At 48.5% G+C, this 12,609-nt stretch overlaps 1 protein-coding gene across 1 annotated transcript in view; it reads right to left on the reverse strand.

The window, feature by feature from the left end:
- SPIRE2 (spire type actin nucleation factor 2) overlaps positions 1 to 1,814 on the reverse strand; it is a 29,697-nt gene extending 27,883 nt beyond the window's left edge. The window contains exon 1 of the mRNA XM_063109495.1: positions 1,517 to 1,814. Coding sequence (XP_062965565.1) covers positions 1,517 to 1,787 — 271 coding nt within the window. The 5' untranslated portion in view covers positions 1,788 to 1,814. The remainder of the gene's footprint in view (positions 1 to 1,516) is intronic.
- Between the last annotated feature and the right edge of the window lie 10,795 nt (positions 1,815 to 12,609).

Consider the following 12,609-nt stretch of genomic DNA (forward strand, 5'->3'; position numbering starts at 1 on the left):
ACTGAATACAGTCCTCTTCAACGTTTGGCCAATAGGAAACACAGCTTGACTCATCCACAGTTCAGGGAGAACCAAGCAGCCCTCATTCTAGCTGATTGGTATGATCAGTGGCAAACCACTTGCTACTCTGTGCCTCAGTTTCCCCATTTTAGAAATCAGGGTCAGACCAAGCAGGCTCCCCACAGTCCTGTCCTGCTTTGCAGTGCCAGGAGCCAGACCCTGGTTATATCATTTATCTCCGGGGGGTGGGGTTAGAGCCCAGCGATGATCTTTAAGGGGTATAAGAGGGCTTCAGGAGAAAAGTGCTCTGTGAAACACAGTCTCCCGGGCCCCCGCAGGTGAGATCAGGCCACTGTGCTCCTGCCCTCTCAGCACAGCATTTGAAAGAGAGTAGCACAGCAGTTAACAGCATGAGCAATGAATCCAAATTCTGCCACTTTCTGAGTGACTGTGGGCACGCCTGAGCCTCAAGTTTACCTGAGTGTAAAATGGGAATAATACCATCAGTGCTACTCTTATTATTTCCACCTGTCAAATGTACTGGTGCTTTTTGTGCAAAATACAGCATCATGCAATTGTTACATGGCAAGGGTATGGAGGGAAGTGGTAACTGGGTAGAGGAATGAAAAAGACCTGGGGGACAAACAGTGATGGCCCCTGGGTGGGGTACAGCAGACCCCTCCCTGTTGATTCTATCTGGCTTTGCCCTGGTCCTTACTGCTCCTCTACAGAAGCCTGCTTATGAGAATTTCTGCAAACCCACAGCGCTCAGGGCTGGAGAGAGTCCAGCCTTCCTCCAGCAAACACACAGCCTGCCTTTGTGCTCCCCAACAGGATATCAGCTTTTGGGGTAATATCATTATATGCAGCATACCAGCACTCCAATTCTCCAGGGAAGAAGAAAACTTTTTTTTTTTAAGAGAGCGGGTAAATCATCACTTAAACTCACCATTCTGAATAGACTTCGAGTATCTTTCGAGGCTTAATTGTTGGTTGTTGATGACCGTTCAGAGCAGAAAAACCAAGCAGGTTTGTCCCTCAAATTTTACACACTTTCCTTGATCTCTCAATTAAACCTGGGACATTGGTGTCAATTCCGCAGGGACTGGAGCACAGCCACCCCTCCCCCACCCTCAGACCCAGGAGAAAGAGCCCAAAGAGGGCATTTCAGTTTCTTTTCCTGCTTAAGGTGTCCGGCCCTGCAACAAGACCGGTGCACCCCAGGAATCGCTGGATGGCCGAGACTACAGTCCGAGGGCTGCAGACCCCAAAAGCAGAAGGACTTGCCCCAGCGTGGGGAGAACTAGGGACCGAAGAGGCAGAATTCCGGTCCTCCCCGACTTTATCGAAAGTCCTCACGGACCTGATGTTGGGAGAGACGGGTTCCAAGTGGGGGTTCTGGGAGAAGGAAGGGTCGCCCCAGACTTGGGGGAGAGGGCTCCCCGGGCAGGACAGGGAAGGGGGACAGGGGTGGCAGCCCCTCCCGCGCCGGCCGCACCCCCGTCAGGGGCCTCACCCGCAGCGCCAGGCTCCCGCCGCGCGCCCACCGAGCCGTCCCTGTGCAGAAGGATGTCCGCTGTGTCGCGGATGCGGCGCGGGCCGCCCGGCGCGCCCCGCAGCCCGCGGCAGCCCTGGAAGCACACGGCCCACGCCTGCTCCTCGTTGAGGGGCTGCTCGTACGCCTTCAGCACCTCCTCCAGGGACAGCTCCCACGGCTCGGGCCGCGCCGCGTCCCCCGCGCGCTCTGGGGCCGCCGCGTCGCCGCGGGAGCTGCCGGCGCGGGCCATGGCCTGCCCATCACCGCCGCCCGCGCGCCGTCCGTCCCCATCGCGGCCGCCGTGCTGTGTCATCCCCGCGGCCCCGCCCCGCGCCCGGCCGCAGGTGCGCGCGGAGGGAGGGCGGGGCCGGAGGCGCAGAGGAGGGCAGGCTGGGGGCGCTGGGCAGGGCCCCGGGGGGGGGGGGGGGGGGGCGCAGAGGAGGGCAGGCTGGGGGCGCTGGGCAGGGCCCCGGTGGGGGGGGCGCAGAGGAGGGCAGGCTGGGGGCGCTGGGCAGGGCCCCCGTGGGGGGGCGCAGAGGAGGGCAGGCTGGGGGCGCTGGGCAGGGCCCCGGGGGGGCGCAGAGGAGGGCAGGCTGGGGGCGCTGGGCAGGGCCCCGGGGGGGCGCAGAGGAGGGCAGGCTGGGGCCTCTGGGCAGGGCCCCGGGGGGGGGGGGGCGCAGAGGAGGGCAGGCTGGGGGCGCTGGGCAGGGCCCCGGTGGGGGGGGCGCAGAGGAGGGCAGGCTGGGGGCGCTGGGCAGGGCCCCCGTGGGGGGGCGCAGAGGAGGGCAGGCTGGGGGCGCTGGGCAGGGCCCCGGGGGGGGGGGCGCAGAGGAGGGCAGGCTGGGGGCTCTGGGCAGGGCCCCAGTGGGTCTCAGAGGAGGGCAGGCTGGGGGATGCACTTAGAGGAGTGGTGACTCCCCAGAGCTCCCCACAAACCCAGTTCTTTCCCTGTTTGGTTATGAGTAGCAGATAATGCCCGCAGTGGTCTCTCTGGAGGGCCGGCCGCAAGGTGACCTCAGGAGGGAGATTGCCTCAAGGTGATCAGAGTGAGGGGGACTCAGACCTTTAGGTAGGAAGCACTTAATACATGATCCTTTCTAGCAAGGGAAATGTGTCTGCGTTAAATTCTCCAGTGTCTCCTGAAAAATAAACAAAGGCCCGTAGTTGGCCAATGACAACACAGCAGCCCACTTTGGAAGGTTTGTGTCTTCACTCTGGGCCAGCTCAGCCTGGAGACATGCCGGGGACACGGTTAGCTTTGCTCAGGCAAACCTCAAGACCTCTTCAGTCACAGTTGTACCAGATCAGAATAATAGGGCAACAAAATGCAATTGCAAAATAAATGGGTGTAAGGCGGTGGGTGCCAAGCCTGGCTGCTGGCCACAGTCACCTAGAGAACACAGAATGCAGATTCCGGGGCTACAGGGCTGGAGATTCTATGTGGGTCCGAGGTGAGATGGGAATCTTTAAAGTTCCCTGGTGATTCTGAGCAGCTGAGTAGCAATAAGGCGATTTCACCTGTTTCAAGGAGACTGGGGCGGGGGAGGGGGGCAGTAGGCTGTCACCTGGAGCCCTATTATCAGATAATCCCATCTGGGTTTTTAATCTTCAAGCAGAAAGAAGTTTGATAAAGATGAATTGTACCTAGTTTTTAATCAATAGCTGTGCAGATTTCACATCTGTCCTTAGTTCCCCAAGCTTACAATACACAACCAAAAGTAACAGGATCATTGGTGCTTTGTGGAAGGAAAACAGGAGATGGAGGGGGAGGAGAGATAGGCCCCGTCCTGAATAAACTCTGCAGAGAACCTGGGACTCGGGCTAATCTCCCCCTCAGTCTATGCACTCTCCCCACCCCCATGCCGTGTAGTTCCCAGCAAAGGATGTCAGAAATTTCTCGGTCTGCCTTACAAGAGCAACAGCAGAAACCCTTCCACAAAGCATCTTATTATGTTGGAGCAGCAGAGTCTATGCAGGAATGTCTCTGACTCACACAGTACAGGTGTGTGACCATGGGGAATTGTCCTCTGCTGCTGTGAGGTTGTTCCTTATGGGCCCACACATGGAGTGGTTTCTGCTTTTAGAATCCGTGGGAATAAAGACTACCATTCACAATACCTCTCACTGAGAAGGTCTCACCACCAACACATCAGAAACCAGGTCATTGCTCCCACCACAGACTGAGCCGCCCCACCCCTCCTGGGTGGCAGGAGCAGCCTCAGAACACACAGCCTGTGAAGGGACAGAGCCGGCCAGGGAATTTGACAGAAGGTGGTAATTGCGCTAATGGGGAGCTGGCTGGATGGCCTTGAATTTCCCTTACTGACCACAAGGTTTTAGGATCTCACTTGATGAGCATTTGCTCCCAGCTGCTGGGCCTTGGTTAGGACCTGGTGACGACTCACACCTGACTGCCCTGTGCTCATGAGGTCACCTGTGTCAGGTGCAGGGTCCCTTTCTGACTGGGCATCAGTTATCATTTCTGGGATCCCTGTGTACATAAGCCAGCAAGGTTTAGAACACTGGGGTTTAACTAAACAATTTAAAAGTTAGGTTCTACTTATTTACCTCTTGGTGTCTGAAGGTTTGTGCCCCTACCCATGACTAAAGTGAGGAGGCAGAAATGTCAGTCAGCTCTCTAGATGATCCTAGAAACCATGTCTGTTTTTCCTCCTACACATCCCCACAAAAGCACCAGATGAGACCCAGAAGTGGACCTAAGGTGAGGAGTCAGTCCAGCTTGTCCTCACAGTGGTCCTAGCAGCAGAGGGATTTCAACCTTGTAGACTGGGATAGTGACTTTCAGCCCATAATCGGAATTGAGAAGTGAGTTCACTGAAAGAAAGAACTGATCCAGTGGGCCCATGGTTCTAACTACTAGTTGCAGCTGGTTTCTGATCTGGTTGATGGGAGCTCTCGGTACAGTGGTGAGTTCCACCAATTAGTAACTCAAGTAAAAGTTAAGATAACCATTTCCCTCCTGTGATGAAGTACCCGCCATGGCCCATACTTTAAATTTAAACATGTGGCCAGTATTTTAAATCAGACTGAGAGCTCTACCATAAGGAACTCGTGTGGGTAAACTGACAGTGGTCTGGGGTCAGCAAATACCAGCTTCTTACATGTGAGTGAAGCAAACGGTGCCTGATTAAGATGGGAAGTGGGGTTTATCCCCATTGGAAATGGCACTAGGGCTCAAACACTTACCTGTTTGTCCATGGAGTATGCCACACAGGACAGCAGACTCAAAGAAACGTTCGTTCTTCCATAACTTGAACTTGCCACCTGAATTTTAGAAATAATACAGTGTATTTCTGTCTTAAAAATTCAACTGAATCAGAAGAAATCGATTTAAGTCAATCATTAACTTGGAGAGCTTCAGACCAAGGCTCTCTCTACAGTTATGGGATCACCTATAGCCTACTCCTAAAAACAGGTTCTTTATACTTCATTTCCAATAGATTAGGAAATCCCAAAGGAGGGGGATTACCAGTCACTAGAGGCGGCTCGGCTTGGGGTCAGACTAGAAACATTTAGTGCAATGATTAATCCACCAGTGCTTGGAACTGGTAATCACTTTATCAAGCTATCACATTAGCAAAGACACTCCCCAAATACTCATATTATGATGCACGTTGTTCACACACATTTGCTGAGTGCCATGCCTTATGCCCGGGGTAAGCCCAGTGGAAAGCCCAGTGGGGGACCCAACCCTCCATTCTTGGGGGAGACCAGTGGCACACAGGAAACAAATGTCACTACAGGGGGATGTGTGGGTGCTTCATGTGAACCGGGACCCCCCGGTTAGGTTTGTTTTTTCCCATGCTCTGTGTTGGGTGCCTTGAAAAATATTAGAGGGAACTCTTCAAGGGAACTATAAATCTTGTCCATACAATGTCAACACAATGGAGGGCTGTGGGGTAGGTGACTGCAGTTGGCTACAGGTTTAAAAGCTCTGGGAATTATATCTTTGAGTATTTTTGCAGATACAGAGCTTAAAGGATCCTAATTTTAGGTTCCTGGAGGCCAGAAAGGTAAGTTGGGCTGGATCCCCAGGTGTTCTGTGGGCTACCATTACACAGATGACAAATTTTATTCCAGAAAAGGAGTGCAGGACTCCAGGATCCAAGGCAGTACAGCGAGAACACTCTAAGTGCTCTGGGACAAAGGTCAGAGAATCGGTACAAAGACAAGTTCAGATCAAAGGCCTCGTCCACTCACCCAGACAGCAGAGCCGCCGCACCTGTGGTGATGGAGTGCAGAGCTGCTTCCAGCCGGCGCCTTACCAATTCCATTTCAGATTGAAAAACAGGCCGGCCTCTCCTGAGGGAGCAGTCTGGGCTCAAGTTACTGCGCCTGCGAGGCCCTCAATGCCCCCTTTGTCACACTCCGTGCACCCAGGCAGGGCAGAGCTCAGGGGTCTGAGAGGAAAAGCTGAAATTTGAGAGGTCGTGGTTTTGTGCTTTAGGTTTATTTTGGGATACGGATAAGGCCATGAATCCCAAGGGATGCCCGATGGAGCCAGGCAGGGCTGGATCTCTGAAAGTGAACCCAGGACAGCTTGGAGGGAAGGGCTCTGGGTGCTGCGAGGTTTCCGCGCTGGTGGTTGAGAATATACATGGAGCAACCAAAGCCGGACAGCGTGAGGGACGGAACCAGACCACAGGATGGGACTCATTGCCACGGGGAGGTCCCAGAGCGAAGCAAGACAAGGAGAGGAAACCCTAGAAGGCGAGAGGGAAGGACAGCAGATGTGGCTGGGTTAACCGCTCTTTTGGGAGATGGGACTGAGGGGTGGGACCGTCACCCTGGAGTTCCTGATCAGGAGCTGAGAAAATACTCGAAGGCACTCTGAGCTTCCCACCGAGGACATTCGAAGTCAATTATAAATTTTGAATTTGTTTATGTTGTGAACAGATAACACAGAGTGGTTGAAAATGAATGGACCCTTTCCCAGCATATCACTCAGACCCCAGTTGCTGGCAAATGTGTGGCCCAGACCCATCCCATCGTGCTCCCTCTTCCTCACAGCCTGGCGTGAAGGAAGCTTGCATCACAGCTGACATCCAGACATGGAAGGGAACCACTATCTCCAATTACCGCCCAGGGGCCTGAACGTTGCAAAATTATAGAAATAACTGTGACAATTACTACATGGATTGCTGCTGTCAATTTGACGTGGTTTAGTGTTCATAGGTACAAAAGGAATGAACTAAGTCCTCACCCCACCCTGGCCCCAGCCACTCAGTACCTTTTGCAGAGACGTCACTGTGGCGGGTCTCATTTGTCCTTCCAGAAATGTCACACGCTAATTAGAAACAGGCACATCTCCTGTTCACACAGGGCAGCATGTCATACACTCTGTCCTGTATCAGTGTGTGGGGAATGATCCCCATCAGTGTGTGAAGAGTTTCTGCATTCTTTTGCAGAGCTGCAGATCCATTCGTGGGTACACCATAATCCCCGCATTTAGTTACCTACTGATGAACATGCCGATTGACTCCAATCTTGGATGAACAGGCTTGTACCTGTTGAGGGCAAGGATTTTATCTGCTTAATCACTGCTGTACCCAAGTCCCCACACAGGTAAGAGCACAGTTGATACTTGTCCACTAATGTGTGCAGTATAAATTCTAAGAAGTGAACTCGGTGGATCAAAGGATATGTGAGCTTATTTTAATAAATATTATCAATTCGCCCTTCATAGAGACTGTACCAATTTGCACCCCCGCTAGTAACGTCTGAGAAGGTCTATTTCCCTAAGCTCCCTTGACACACAGTACGGTCAAACTTTTGAATTTTTGATAGGTGAAAAATGGCTTAATTTGCATTTCTCTTATTAGAGCGAACAACAGATTTTTTTGAATTATTCAATTCAACAAGTATTTATCGATCCATTTCTATGTGTCAGATACTGCTCTAGTTGATAGGGATATAGCACTGAATGAAATCGCCCTGATCTTTACACCATGTTGCAAAACAGCAATATTCTTTGAGCGATGACTCTAACCATTCAGGCAAAAACTTTATCCTAATCACTGGACTTGACTTTTTCAGATCATCAAAATATCTTATTTTCCAAGTGCAATGGCTCTTACACTTTAGCATCAGAATCTCCTGAAAGTCTTGTTAAAACCCAGATGTGGGCTGGCTGGTTAGCTAAGTTGGTTAGAGTATGGTGTTATAACACCAAGGTCAAGGATTTGGATCCCCATAACGGCCAGCCGCCAAAAAATAAAACAAACAAATCAGATGTTTGGGCACCACCCACAGGGTCTCTGTTTTAGTAGGTCTGGGGTGCAGCCCAAGAGTTTGCGTATCTAACAGCACCTGAGTGAGGCCATGGCTGCTGCTGGTCTGGGCATACTGAGAACCGCTGCCCAGAGTAACCTTACTCTGTGCCTTCAACTGTAGGGAATATGTTCTGTAACAAACACTTCCCTACTTTTCTCCAATTGGCATTATAAATTGTCAAGCAGATCATCGAGGCAACATATCAACAGAGTAACTGTTACTCTTTCAGAGGGAGAGAAGCAATCTAGGGTTATGGGGGGGGGCAGGGGGATAGGGAGAGATTGGACAAAGGGCATAAAGAATAAGTATGATTTGTAACAATATATATTGATTTGATCAACATATGTCAACATTGAACCCCCAAAATATGTGTAATCAATTATGATTCAATAAAATTTAAAATAAATAAATAGTCAAGTACAGCTGGATTAACTTACTAGAAAAGAATTATCAATTCACAAGTTCTAAAGACCATTTTATGTTTGGCAACCCCTCTAATGAATCACAAGGTGATCTTTTAAAAAGTTTCCTCTTTATATTCATTTGAATTGATTAATTTTTAATTGAAGTATAACTTAGAGACAGTAAGATTAATCCATTTGAATGTACCCTTTTGTGATTTTTGACAAACACAGTCATGTAGCCACTACCACAATTAATATGTCTCATCATCCTTGCAACAGTACATGAGGGTCTTCAAACAGTTCATGGGAAGATTTGTATTATCTTTTAAGTCCATTTTTCCATGAACTTTTTGGACTCCCAATTCCTGCCTCCATCCTTTGTACTAATGTTGGCATATATTTTACTTTTATGTATGTGATAAACCTGCCATATGGTGCTACTGTTTTTGCTTTAGACAGACCATTATCTTTTACAGTGATTTTATGTTTGCCTTCATTTTACCAGTTTCTGGTGATTCTCATTTTTATGTGTAAATCCTGTCTGATAACTTTGCCTGATGTCATATTCCTTCTGCCTGAAGAACTTTAACATTTCTTGCAGTGTGAGTTGCTGATAATGAATTCTGTCAGCTTTTGTATGTCTGAAAAAGTCTTGATTTTGCCTTAATTTTTTGAAAAACATCTTTGCTAGGTATAGAAATTTGGGTTGATTTTTTTTTCCCTAACATTTTAAATATGTCACTCCATTGTCTTCTTCTTCTTTTTTTTTTTTGTGAGCTTTTAGTATTTATTTAATTTTTGAAATGTTTTAGTATTAAATTTAATTTGAAATTTTTTTGGAAGCCAGCAGGGTTTACTGACTACTTAAGGTATGAAGAAAATAAGGATTTCTAATTCAGATCTCAAAAGCTTGACTTTTTGACCCCTAAACATTAATAACAATAATAGTCTCATTAAGCAATTAAAATGTATTGGGCATTATACTCACTACTTTACAGGTGTAAGTATTTGTATTTCTACTTTTTTTTTTTTGCATCAAATTTTTTTTATTTTTTTTAATTAACAAAAATTTTTTTTCATATCTTTGTTTTTATTTTTATTTATTTATTTATTTATTTATTTATTTTTTAACACTCCATTGTCTTCTGCTTGTATAGTTTCCAATGAGAAATATGCTATAATTCTTATCTTTGATACTCTGATTTAATGTGTCTTTTTTTCTCTTTCTCCTTGATTTTAGTAGTTCGAATATGGTGTGTCTGTGTCTGTTTCTGGTATTTGGTTTCATATTTTATCCTGTTTTGTCTGCTCTGAGCTTCTCAGATCTGCAGGGTGTTGTCTTTCACTATTTTGGAAAAATCTTTGATCATTATCTCTTTGAGTATTTTTTCTGTCCTGTTCCCTGTTTCTTTTTCTTTTGGAAGTCCTATTAGATATGTGTTCTACCATTTGATATTATCCCACAGCTCTTGAACGCCTTTTTAAAATTTTATTTATTTATTTATTTAGCTTTTCTTCCTCTTTGTTTTCCAGTTTGGGTAATTTCTATTTTTCCCTCAGCTGTGTTAAGCCTACTGATGAACTCATCAAAGACATTCTTCAACTCTCTTACCAGGTTCTTTCTTTCCTACAGTTTTAATCGCTCTGCTGAATTTTCTCTTTTTTTTTTTTTTTGGTCGTTTTTTCGTGACCGGCACTCAGCCAGTGAGTGCACCGGTCAGTCCTATATAGGATCCGAACCCGCGGCGGGAGCGTCGCCGCGCTCCCAGCGCAGCACTCTACCAAGTGCGCCACGGGCTCGGCCTTGAATTTTCTCATTTCTTTAAGCACATTGCTTGCCTTTTCCACAAGACGCTTTAACATCTATTATTTTAAACATAGTTATTTCAAATTCCCTGTTTGGCAGTTTCAACATCTGGGTCACACCTGAGTCTAGTTCTGATCATTCATTCGTCTTGTAAGAGGGGGTTGATTTTTTTCTTGCTTTGTGTGTGTGCGCACATGCGTGCGCATCTTAGAATTTTTGATCAAATGTCAAATATTTTAGGTGAGCCGATAGAGTCTGAGGCAAATAGTGTTTGTGCCTAGAAATGGACATGTGCCGACTCCTCCTAAGTCACCAGTGGGGGGTGGGTCAACTTTGTAAGGAGTTGAGCTGGGTGGGGCTTTGTTGTTGCCATGTTACCTTCTGTACACCACCTTCAAATTCCTCTGGCACCCACTTGTGCTCATGCTGGGGACTGGGTTGCCTGAGGAATATCCTCCATGTACCTGCTTTACCCTCCTTTCAGCCTTCCTTGTGGACCTCTGTACATTCTTGCCTCACCTGTGGTGACAGCTGCTGTCAGTTGTTACTTGTTAGCCTGGTGGTGGTGGTGTGGAGGGGGTGATTTCTGCTGCCTCAACCCGGCCTCACCTTACACAAATCCTGTGTCTGGGGCTTAGGGGGTGCTTTTTCAGTGATCCTGCCCCCTCCTCCTCGAAGCAGCCACACCCAGCTTCCTGTCTTGGTGGGTTTTATATGGGAGAGTTTCCTACCCTTTCCCTGGCAGTGGGGTACCTCTAATGGTCTGGTACCAGGGCAGGCTTCTCCCCACTTGCCAGGGGTACATGGATTTGTTCTTATGCCCTTCCCCCAGCCACAGTAGCTTCACCTTTGCCCAGAGGGAACAGGGCTTGCAGCTCCCGCAGTGTGGTCAAGCTTCTGTTTCACAGGACAGAAGGGGCCACATGGGTTTTGTGTCTTTCTGGTAGATGTAACCCTTCCCCTTCTCCAGGTGTGAACACTGCGGGGCTTTCTCAGATGTCCCCTCCGGTGCTTTGTCCTGAGTTCCTAGTGGGGGTGTGTGGATGGGAACCTGTGAGTGGGTGTGGACGCCTCTTGTGTTTCTGGCTCCCAGGGATTCTACACTCACACTTGCCCACCCACACGTGGCCTTTAGCAGTTTGTTGAAGAATTTCACCTGAATTTTTCTTACCTGTGCACACGGCCCCTGGTGCCTCTCCTGCCTGTGCTCTCCTACAGGTGAGCCAGGGCTTTTGTACCATCTTCTTGGAGGCATCGTCTTTCCTCAGGTGTCAGCCTGTTTGCTTTTGAGGGATTCCAGCAAAGGTATTATTTTATAATTTATCTGTTTTTTTCAACGTTTTATTGTCAGGGTAGGAGTGATGCACCTTCCAACTTTTCTATGTGCAAGTGGAACTCAAGGTGATTTCAAGTGAAGTTAAGACAAAATTTTAACAAATTTCTTGTTTTACATTCAGTTTATTAGGCATGAGAAGGACACTGGATTTCCATTTATATTGGCATATAAGGTTTTCTTTTAAGTTAGATTTTTATTTTTAAGAAGTGAGTTAATTTAGAGGAAAATAGTCTCTAAATAATGCCACCTCTCAGGGGAGGCTGGGAAGCAAACAAACGATTGAGCTTTTGGAGGCTGAGCCCCCAGAAGGCCCCAGCATGTGGGACACATGGGCACATCACAGTAACGTGTCTGGTGTGCCTCACATACCTGGGCATCCTACCCCCTTCCTCATCTGTTTTTAAGGCAGAAGGTGACAGGTGGCCATGGTGAGCAGTGAGCAATAGCCCTGGCCTGTGTGGCCCCCATGACCAGCTGCCCACTGACAGAGGATCTCAAATTGAACACATCCTGACGTGAGCTCCCCGTGTACCCCAGTGTCTTCTCTCAGTGAATGGCATCTCCATCCTTCCACTGGCTCAGGTTCAAGAACTCTGGACTTGCTTCTTATCTGGCAGATCGACCTTCAAAATCTGAACAGAACCTGGTCACTTCTGTCCACCTGCATCACCACGTCTCTGGCCCAAGCCCCTTTATCTTTGGCCCTGGTAGTCAGAAGAATCTGAGTGGCCCCCACGCTGCTGCCTTTGGGTCCCTATAGTCTGTCTCAACAAGCCACACAAGGCAGAGCACGTTCTCTGCTGGCACCCCCATGGGCTCCAACTCGCCCCGTGTGAAAGCCGAGGTCCTCACCGTGCTAACAGGGGCCCTTGCCTCCCGCCTCCTGCCCCATGTCTTAGTAACCCACCCGTCTTTATTTCTCTTATAGCACTTACCACGTGTCATCTGACAGACCACACTGTATTCCTTTACTGTCTCCCTCCTCCACTAGACCACACGCCCGTGGGACCAGGGACTGTGCCTAAGCGTGTGAGAGGCTTTCAGTCAATGTGCTGAATGGGCACTTGTGTGTCTGTACACGCAGCTGCTCCCACCATTAGGTTAAAGCTTGTCAAATACTCACAATATTTTCACACCTATTACTTCATTTTATTCTCACAGCAACCCTGAGAGTGAAGTAGAATGTGTATTATAATCTCTATTCAACAAATGGAAAAAATTAGGTACAGAT

This window comes from Cynocephalus volans, chromosome 10 (assembly GCF_027409185.1).
Source record: "Cynocephalus volans isolate mCynVol1 chromosome 10, mCynVol1.pri, whole genome shotgun sequence".
NCBI lineage: Eukaryota > Metazoa > Chordata > Mammalia > Dermoptera > Cynocephalidae > Cynocephalus > Cynocephalus volans.